Below are 10,827 nucleotides of genomic sequence, written 5' to 3' on the forward strand. Positions count from 1 at the left end.
ATCAGTCAGTGAGATCATTGATGAAGATTAGGAATAAGATGGGGCCAGAACACTGTCTTGGGGTACTTCAGCCTTGACAGGGAGAGGAGATGTAAGGGTTCCATTGAGAGCCACACAGCTTTAAGAGTGGAGGAAGTCAGTAATCCAACAGTGGAGTTGACCTTGGATTCCATAGGCAGACAGTTTGGAGAGCAAGGCAGGATGACAGACTGGATCAAAAGCTCGAGATATGTCCAGAGAGATAGCCCTGATCTCATGTCTGATATTTAGGGCGTCCACCATTGTTGGGAGAGTCGAAGCAGCATGTCCAAGGTAAAGTGACCTGGTCTGAATCGGAATTGATTGTCTGAGATGAGGCTACTGGAGAAAAAGAATGATTTTATGTCAACTGTGATGATTATTCCGTGATCTTACTGATGATTGGAAGTAAGCTAATTGGTCTGTCGTTCAGGGGATCCAGTTTTTCACCTTTTTGATGTAATGCTTTGATGTTGGCTGATTTCCAAGCAGGTGGAAGATGATCTGTGGTAAATGACTCGGTGAAAAGGGCAGAGAGAGGAAGCGCAAGAGCAGGTTTTTGGACACACAAACTGATGCCGTCCAGTCCAGTTGCAGAGTCGGTCAAGGGTTTCAAGAAACTTTTCCACCTTTTTGGGTGAAAAGACACAATTCAGGAGCAGTTGGGTATGGCTGGGAGACGGAGACGGAGACGGTATTTTGAAGCAAACACAGAATTAAGGCATTCAGACTTCTCACGAGGGAGTTAGCTGTGGTGCCATTTTAAGTGAGGGAAGAGATGGAAGGGAAGCATACACCAAAGATGGACTTGACAAGGTGCCACCAGGCTTCAGAAGAGAAAGACAAGTTTGAAAGCTCATTCTTGAGATTGGACAGATGTTGTTTTCTGGCTCTCCTGAGAGTAGACACACTTGTTGCGGGCTTTGTGGAATGATCTGAGGTTGGCTTCCGTCGGATTTGCCTTCGGAGAAGAATGCAAGGTAATTTTAAGCAACTGCCTCACCACAGGATTCAGACTACCAAGACAGGAGGATGGGTAAGATGATTGAAGACGAGATGGGATGAATCTGTGTGAGAGAGAGTGAGAGTGAGAGAAAAAGAAAAATAAAGAAGAGCAGGTTTCTGTGGAAAAATTCACAAGCTGAATTGATATCAGCAGCAGTGGATATCGGACACCAGTCTTTAAGTATTAAAAAAAAAAAATGTGTGTGTATATATATATATATATATATATATATATATATATATATATATATATATATATATATATATATATATATATATATATATTTAAGATATTAAAAAAATCTCGAATACTGCGAAGCAGGTCACATTTAATAAACCGGGAATACGTGGATCCGTGAATGTCGAATCCACGAATGTCAAATCCACGAATGTCAGGGTTCCATGGTATTTACAATGTTAAAAAACTATTCTGTGATTAAGTGACCTGTCATGATTGGAAACTTTTATTATGATTGCTGCAAGGAATTATTTTCAATGACATTTTTTCAGAAAAACATGCATTTAAAACTTCAAAGGTAAATTTTAAATGTGATGATTAATAAAAGATTTGTTTTTTTTAAGAGAATAATCAGCCAAACTTGTTGTACACACATGATACCATTCACAGCTTGTCATGGACCCACAAAGGACAAGTTTTCTTTCCAATGAGAATATCAAACAATTCACAGAAGTTGAGCTTTCTGTCTAATTTCCTTCACTTGTACGTCTGTGCTTTGCATCAGTGTGTGCGTGCGCTATCCCTCGCATGGTTGTTTACTGGGTGTCCCATCTGCTAGCATTAGTTTGACGTTGAAGATCCCACAATGTCTTTCATGAAGAGTAGGCGAGTTACCATCGGCACCCTGAACAAATGATAAATACTGTACCTGCCCTTGTGCATCAGCAGCTGTGTGCACCTGAGTGACGGTGCAACCAGTGGGCTGAGTTTTGGATTGAATCGCAGTCCAACAGGCCACCATCACTGACAATTACTACTACTATGACTACAATATCCATTTTTGTGCACACCTTTCTCATGCACATAATAATGTCTGACAAAATTTGTACATTAAAATATATAACTGATGAATAGCTAAACAAGTATAATTATGTGCAGGTTTTGTGAAACAAGCAAGCATTTTGGAACTGACCTAATTTGTTTCATTATTTCACACCAGATCGATCAGCTGAAGATTAAACAAAGCATGAAGGCAATGACAGAAATGTTTTATGCTTCTCTCTTTGGATACGATGAGGTATGTCCATTACCTTCCGTCAGCACTTTAACAAAGTTTGTTTTTGGAAATGAGAGCAAGCAGGAAGGAAATGTCAATGGGTAACCCTAACCTTTTATTTTGTTTGTTTTGTTTTGTTTTTACCAACTTTCTCTGGCCAGGGCATTTTGTCCGACGACCACATTCTGTTAGCTGCCCTATGGAGGCATCTCTTCTCGTTTAATCTCACTGATCCTCGACACCTCGAGCTGATGGTGGAGTACGTACGCAAACAGGTAATTTGGCCATCATTCTTCAGTGAGCCTGTATAAGCATACTGTCTCACTTTACACGATTATTTTGATATGCTTAGAAGCTTTTTTTTTGAAGGTTTGGGCTTGGTTTATCTCCGGATAATCTTACATTGATCATCATCTACTTATTAAACCCAGGAGGACTGTCGATAAGAGATTTGACCTTTTTAAAAATAAGGATTCCAGTTCTACCAATATTCTCAATGTTGAGTATAAACAAAAAGATGATCAACTTCTCAAATTAAGATTTTAATTGTTTGAAAAGTGATTTTCAAAAAAAATCCCACCCCCACCCCCACCCCCCTCCCCCACCCCCCTCCCCCACCCCTGCCTTGTTTTTTTAGCCTTTCCAATCGGTACAGCGTTTGTTATTCAAAAAACGTGGGGACATTGTAATCTGCTCTATCTGTCTGTCTCCTGTCCTGTCCTGTTCTCTCCTGTCCTGTCTGTCTGTCCGTCATGCTATCTCCTAAACGAAACGGTTGTGTAAAAAATCACCAAACCTGATCGCTATGATCACCACATGGCACAAAGGTGTGAGAGCTGTATCATTTGGACCCCACACCCTTGGGCCAAATACTAAAAAATGCAATTTATGGGCACATTTTTAAACATTTATTTTTTTAATTAAACTTTGTATGTGCAATCAACATTGGGGGACACATGAAATATATAATGATTTTTTTAGATTTGACCTCTGGTTCATGCCCTGGAGAGGGGGGGGGGACTTAGGGTCACAGTGGTTAAAACGCAAAAAATTGATATTTGCCCATTCCTCATGAAACCTTTTATAACCTTTCTTGAGGTGGGAAGCGTGGGCATTTGCGATGGCATGCCATCGACTTCGCTCTCGTTTTTGATTTGCTGAGAAGGCTAGGACAATGTTGATTCGATGGTTCTGTTCTCTCGGAATGCAGTCCTACTTGATTAATACCATTCCTTCCCCTCCCCCTACCCTCTTCGAATTGTACTGCTAATCCTCTATCCATTTGCATTGGAGTGGGAATTGTGAAGAAATTAATCCTTGTTTATGTGATGGTGTTTAAAGAGTCATCAAATTTGGTTGTTAAGCAAATGCAAAAACCAAGTATGATCATCTGGAGAATTAGAAAAAGAGAATGTTTTAAGCTAAAGATGCTCTGGCCTTCATGAGCTGTTTTATTCCATAAATCTTTCACTTGTGTTTATTTATTATCTTGCCAAAACGAAGTTTTTGCAAGATATGTTAGTCAGCTTGTATGTTTTGTTTTTTTTTTGTCTGTAATCACGTATAAAAAATTCTGCAGAGCACAATTATCATTGGAAATTTTTGTAACTTTGCATATCAGAGGCCTATAGAGGTCCCTTTCAGCACACAAAATTTTGAAGGTCAAGGTCAAAGGTCAAGGTCACTGTCGCAAATCAGGGGAGTCGAGGAAACCCTTATATTTTTTGAGTAATTTTGATCGGATTGTCTTCAAACTTCATGGGAATATAGTTCATGGTCTGGCGCTCAGCTGATTGATTTTTGGTGGCGATTGGCCATGACCTTCATATGTTTTTTTGTTTGTTTGTTTGTTTTTTTTTTGTCTGTAATCACGTATAAATCACTCTGCAGAGCACAGTTATCATTGGAAATTTTTGTAACTTCGCATATCAGAGGCCTATAGAGGCCCCTTTCAGCGCATAAAATTTTGAAGGTCAAAGGTCAAGGTCACTTTGTCGCAAATCAGGGGAGTCGACGAAACCCTTATTTTTTGAGTAATTTTAATCTAATCGTCTCCAAACTTTATGGGAATGTAGTATATGGTCTGGCGCTCAGCCGATTAATTTTTGGTGACGATTGGCCTTGACCTTCATGGTTAGCGCCTGAGGTCAAACATATTTTACCCCAAGGTCAAATTTTCAAGTTTTGGGAACCATATCGTGTAGTACCTCAAATTGAACACCTCGATGAGTGCTTTCTAGATATGTCAAGCTTGAGACATTATGACGTTATGAGGCAAACACATATTTTTCATGGTTACTCTGTAGAACGATTCTCATCGGAATCTCTTGTAGGCAGATATTCCTCAAGGAGTCGCTCCTGGTGGATAGCAGCTCTGTTCACCTCAGTGTGACCTTAAAGAAGTCACACGTGGTCACCTTTTGGCAAGATACGGGTCACCCTGCGGGTGACATTGGTTTTTTTTGTTTGTTTTCCTTCCTTTGTAAATCTCCATTGCCTTGTTTATCAAAGACTCAACCTTGGAGGATAACTCCTTGCTTAATTAAAGCAAACAAACTCATTTCTTCTTTACATGTGCCTCATAATTAAATTTCCAATATCCTGATGGCCTTTCTTTTGCTCAAATAGTTTTATCTTTCTCCATTAGTTTGGATTATGTCCCATTCGCTCAAGTTTGGACAGGCTCTTCTCTCAACAATGGATGGAGGTACTGGATATATGGATATGGATATATATATATATATATATATATATATATATATATATATATATATATATATATATATATATATATATATATATACACACATGTCAGAACTGTGTCTGGACATATTTTGTGCTGTTGACACTGTCTGGCGCCCTGGTCTGCTCGCCAAGTTTTCTGTGTTTTGTATCCAAGGCCACCCTTCCTGGCTCACGGGTATCCTTTCATCTCTAATCCCAGTAGAGGAAGTTTTGGGCCACATTTTGTTCCTCATTTTCTTCTACATCCCCCTCTCTGAGGACCAATAAACTCTTTTACACTTGGCAGACTATTCCACATTATGATATACAGTACCACATCACATTAGCAGGTCTGGAAAGGATAGATTATATGGAATGCCCATTAACCTATCTTCTGTCACCTCGCACTTCCTTGAGCCTAGATTTTGTTTCTCAAAACATAAATTACTAAAATAGACAGACTAGTCAGTGTGGTGCAGAGGAACTACCGGATTTAGAGGTGGCGAGGTGGGGCCATGGCCCCAGGCCCCCCCCCACATTTAGGGCCCCCCCCCACAATTTTGATGACATTTTGAAAATCCCTTGAAAATGTGCTTCGAAAGTTTTATTGTCGGTGAATGAAGATTGTAAACTCTTTGTAAGGATATCTTTTCAAAATTGTCCGTCATTGTGAGGGTCCTTTTCAAGCTTTGGCTTTTTCAAGCCGTTTCTTCCACGGTCCACAGAATGGATCCAATGTGGTCAAAAATTCCCGGAGCAAGCCTGGGGCATTGGGGCCCGCATTCAGATCTTTTTTTGGATCTATCATCGATGCTTCGGATGGTTGAGCGTGACCAACTAACTACGGCACTGCCCGCCAGAGCCCAGCAAGCACAGACAGAATACAGAGGTCCAGCCAGAGGAGAGGTGAAAAGGTGAAAGTCGATGTGGTAAAACTAGGCCAGGCCAGCACAGCACACGGCCGGCAGGGGTAGTATTGTACACACTGAAACTGCGGCTGGCAGGGAACGCTGTCAGTACACTGCTTACTGGCACGCACAGCACAGTAACACGGTGTGACTTTCTATGTTCCAGGTGTGTGAAACATACTTGTTGTTCGTGATTCTGGTACGTCCCACGTGCACTCTGACGATATCTCGGTTACTCGGTACCTACCAGCTGCAGAAACCACAATGAGCGGCTTCGGTGACGACAGGCACAAATCCAGGGCTCCACGGAAATATGACAGTGGTGCTCAAAAGCGGAAACGTTCCAAGGAAAAAGATGAAAGACATCAGGCCGTCGTCGACAAGACCCAGAAAATCTCACAATTTTTCACTCCTGCACAAGCAGGTGATTCGTCCATGACAGAGGCTGGAACACCAACAAAGACGGAACAAGTGGATTTGGCAACGCAACCCCCGCATCAAGATTTGCCCTACATCTCGGAAGGTTCCACCAATGAAGAACATGCATCAGATGAAGAAGCGCGAGACATACTGATTGATCGTGGACCTGGCTTTGCCAATTGCATTGGATGTTGGCCTTCTGAGCGACCCTCATCAGAGATGATCGACTACTGGGCATCACGAGATTTGGAGCCCCTGCAGAATTCGACTGGTCCATTTGATTCATCCATACAGTTCGTTGAAGGTAGGAAACGCTGCTGCTCCAATAATCTTTTTTTACCGTAGACTACAAAACGGAGAGTCGGTGAAAAGGTCCTGGCTTTGCTTCTCCACATCAACCGGAAAACTGTACTGCATCGCTTGCAAGCTCTTTGCAGGCGCTACTGCCCTGGGCGGGGAAGGATTCGATGACTGGAAGCATGCCAGTCGTTCTATCGAGGTGCATGAGCGTTCGCATGTACATTGTGCGAATATCATCCGCTTGTCAGACAGAGCAACATCCACAGGTCGTGTGGACACTGAACTCGTCAAACAGGTGTGAGATTGCGTCCTATTGGAGGGAGGTGCTGAAACGAAGTGTGAGCGTGATATCGTTTCTCGCTGAGCGTGGTCTAGCGTTCCGTGGATCGGATGAAATTGTTGGGTCACGGACGAATGGTAACTACCTTGGTTTAATGGAATTACTTGTGGAATACGATCCATTTTTGGCGCAGCACATTCAGAAATATGCCAGCCAAGGTCGTGGCCACACCCACTACTTATCATCTACGACATGTGAAGAGTTAGTCTCCATCATCGGAAAATCTGTTCTGGATAACATCATCGCTCGTGTGAAAGAGGCAAACTACTTCTCTGTGTCAGTCGATTCTACTCCTGACATAAGCCACATCGACCAGCTCACAGTTATTCTACGATACATCAAGAACGAGCCTCCAGTGGAGCGTTTCATGACCTTTCTGAGCAACACAGGATGCACTGGACTCCAGCAAGTGACGGCATTACTGGATTTTTTTGAAAGCCACTGGATTGGACATCGCTAACTGCCGAGGACAATCTTATGATAACGCATCTAATGAGTGGCCGATACAATGGGATGCAGGGAATGATCAAACAGGAGGAGAACCCTCTCGCAATATTTGTGCCATGCGTGACGCACTCACTGAACTTAGTCGGTCAGTCGGCCGTGGGATGCTGTAGACCTGCAGCCACATTCTTTGAATTTGCGGAACAAGTCTATGTAGTTTGTACAGCTTCCACGTCGCGCTACACCAGATTATTTGACACCCTGAAAGCCAAAGGTCTGCAAGTACCAAAGCGTCTCAGAGACACTCGCTGGTCGGCTCATTCTGATGCAGCCTGAGCTCTTGTAGACGGTTACAGCGAAATCGTGGATGTCCTCTGAAATCGCAAACGATGAACAACTGAAGAGTGAAACGAGAAACACTGCCGAGACACTTCACCAAACGATGTGCACGCTTGAGATAGGGTTCTATGCTGGTTTCTGGTCTACTGTCCTTGGTAGATTTGATCGCATGAGTAAAACCCTTCAGTCGCAAGCTACCGATCTCAACACACCCGTGCAGCTCCTCAAGTCACTGGCGAGCTTCGTGCAGTCATTATGCGATCAGTTTGATACATTCGTTGTTGACGGAGTGGAGCGCTCAGGTACGGAGGAATTCACTCACAGATCGCATAGACGAAAGCGTAATGTCCGCCTCACTCCCTTGGACTACGGACACACTCCAGAAGTAGAACTAGACGCCAAGGAATCCTTTCGCATCAGTGGATACGTTGCAGTGATCGACGTACTGCTGTCGCAGTTGGAAAAGCGTACAAACGCTTACAGCTAGATGAGCGACAGATATGGATTCCTGCGTGCTCTTGTTCAACTCGAAGTGGAGCAGATTCGAGAGTCATGCTCGAAGCTCGTCGAGCTGTATCGGGAAGATCTATCACCTGACCTCACAGAAGAAATGATTCAGTTCCAAGCCATGATGAAGGAGTCAGAGCCAAACTCGGGCTGTACTGAACTTGAGATGTACAGTTTTCTCATCGAGCGAAAACTCACCGATACTTTCCCAAACGTGGAAGTGTTGCTTCGGATTTACCTCTCACTGATGGTTTCGAACTGCTCTGGGGAGTGCTCATTTTCGAAACTCAAGCTTATCAAGAACCATCTTCACTCCACGATGGGGCAGCAGAGACTGGTTAATCTGACCATCATTGCAACCGAATCCGATGTGCTCAATTCCATGCAGGTTGACAGTATCATATGCGAAGTCGCGCAGGAAGCTTGTCCATTGATTAAGGCACTGTGTGTATGTTCGTTGATGTGGATGACACTGCCGTATATTTGCGCTCACTGGAAGTCAGCTATTAATCACCATTTCGGATTTCTCTTGCCCAGAGGGTTTTTATAAGTTAGAAGATTTTTAGTTGAAGTTTGCAGTATGATTAATGACAGTTTGTTATTTTCTTATATTGGTCCATCTCTATCTCTTACTCTTGCAGCAACAGCATTTTTGTGATTTGATTTTAGAATGAGCTCAGAGATAAGTCATCAGCTCATAGATAAGTCACCAGCCATATCAATAACAATCCGTCCATCTTGTCATATTGTCAGATTTAATTGTAATTTGTGAACATGTATGCCAAATCATTCCTGATCAGGATCTGCCATATCTATAGATACAAGTTCAGTTGTTGATGAAAAAGCGGTTATAATTTAAGTTGTTGATTAATCTCCAAATTTGCCCCCCCCCCACAATTATTGTGCCCATGGCCCCCCACATGGTAAATCCGGCGCTGTGCAGAGGGCATGGATGTTTTCCCCGACGGTGATGGAAAAAGAGTGGCTCATTTGGGCGGAGCACTGGCATGATATTCCAGAAGTCCTGGGTTTGACACCGTCCGAGTGCTAAATTTTCTCTACATGTGACAAGGACGAATTGATTCGATTTTGGTCAAGAGCCAAATCCAGATCTGGATACGAGACTTTTTTAATTTCCAAAGTGATTCTTCACCATTGAGAGATGGGGCCAAAAACGATATATAGCATATTTCAAAAATGGATTGGGCCCGATGTGTTGTGGATCAGGCAGGCATTGTATGGTGGAGGTATGCGCTGTACCGGTTTGTCCTTCTAGTTAACTGTCATTATCGAGTTTTAAATTGTTTATCATCAAATTTAAAATATCCACCTTTCCCCACAAACAAGTACGGGCCATTTTTTTCCTCGAACTTTTCCTTTTATTACCTTTGGGATACTGTATTTGAGCGTACTTTGGGGCTGAACCTAAGGAGTATTTTCCATTTTGTCACCTTGTATAGCAGCTTGTAGCTTGAGTGCCTCAACATGGCAGCTTGTACATTTCTAGGATTGAAACTTTGTCGTCGTTTATTCAAACAGGTTCAATATCTCGACTCCTTCAACAGCGAGGATCTTCTGCTTACCGGAACCGTTCGTTGGCGGCCGCTGCACGAGAAAAACCCCCAGAGTGTTCTGAAGGCAGATCTTCCGGCATACAACGACGCAGGCCTCTGATGTTTGCTGTGTACTATAACGAGAAGCCCATCCTTGCGGATATATGATTGTTGGCCTGTTTTCCTGTATCGCCTGTTGTGGACCTTTCTGCTGTTGGCTTCTTTGCCTGTCTACTTCAAGATGAGTAGCTGTTTATATTTTCTCCAACTTTTGTCGTTTTTTTCTTTTATTTTCTTTTCTTTGTTCCCTTTCCCCTCTTTCTCTCTCCCTTGTAACTCTCAGCATCCTGAATTTAGATTTCTCATGAAATATAATTTTTTTTTTTTTTTTTGTTAACCAATGCATCATCACTCTGTGCACTTGCAAAGTTTTCCATTCGTCTTGTTTTTGGAAAAGTGAAATCGATGAGACTGTGAAGTTGTATTCTGTTAAATTATTTTGGGGTAGGATGGGGGTGGGGGTTAAACCCAGTTTTCCTTGTTCAAATTAATTTGTATTGAGATTAAATTATTAGTCATTCTGGGATGGAAACTTTGTATACTGTACACACACATTTTCTCCCTCTTTCCCCCCCCCCTCTTGAAAGCTTGTTTACTTTGGGGGGTTTGTGGGTGAGGCCTGAATTGCTTTTCATGTCCTTTTTGTAACCATTAAAATAACATTTATTTCTATACCCTCTTGGTGCAAGCAAATGTGTTTTTTTTTGGAGGTGGTGTCGGGGTGTGTTGAAGATGCTTTATATGTAAACAAGGAATCATGGGTATGGAAGGAGGTGATTTCCATAACCCATGAAAAATTGATGGACCTACATCCTAAACTCTGTTATGATCATTAAAGGTGAACCCAAACACTTTTTTTTCTGATAACCATTGACAATTGTTACTCGTGGACTAATTTGAGAAAAAAATTGCCAATCAGTTCAATGTCAAAAAAAACCCCCTCGAGTGTCTATATCTGATTTCACCAGTGATGT

The 10,827-nt window shown here is 42.4% G+C and overlaps 1 protein-coding gene across 4 annotated transcripts in view; it reads left to right on the forward strand.

Annotated features, from left to right (window-relative positions):
• The window catches only part of UQCC1 (ubiquinol-cytochrome c reductase complex assembly factor 1), a 52,569-nt gene extending 42,042 nt beyond the window's left edge, over positions 1-10,527 (forward strand). For all 4 annotated transcript variants that reach the window (XM_085878738.1, XM_085878739.1, XM_085878736.1 and 1 more), the window contains 3 exons: positions 2,202-2,279; positions 2,420-2,533; positions 9,780-10,527. In XM_085878738.1, coding sequence (XP_085734864.1) covers positions 2,202-2,279; positions 2,420-2,533; positions 9,780-9,914 — 327 coding nt within the window. In that variant the 3' untranslated portion in view covers positions 9,915-10,527. The remainder of the gene's footprint in view (positions 1-2,201; positions 2,280-2,419; positions 2,534-9,779) is intronic.
• The last annotated feature ends 300 nt before the right edge of the window (positions 10,528-10,827 follow it).

This window comes from Eptatretus burgeri, chromosome 4 (assembly GCF_056783735.1).
Source record: "Eptatretus burgeri isolate ZD-2024b chromosome 4, Ebu_testis_v1, whole genome shotgun sequence".
Taxonomy (NCBI): domain Eukaryota; kingdom Metazoa; phylum Chordata; class Myxini; order Myxiniformes; family Myxinidae; genus Eptatretus; species Eptatretus burgeri.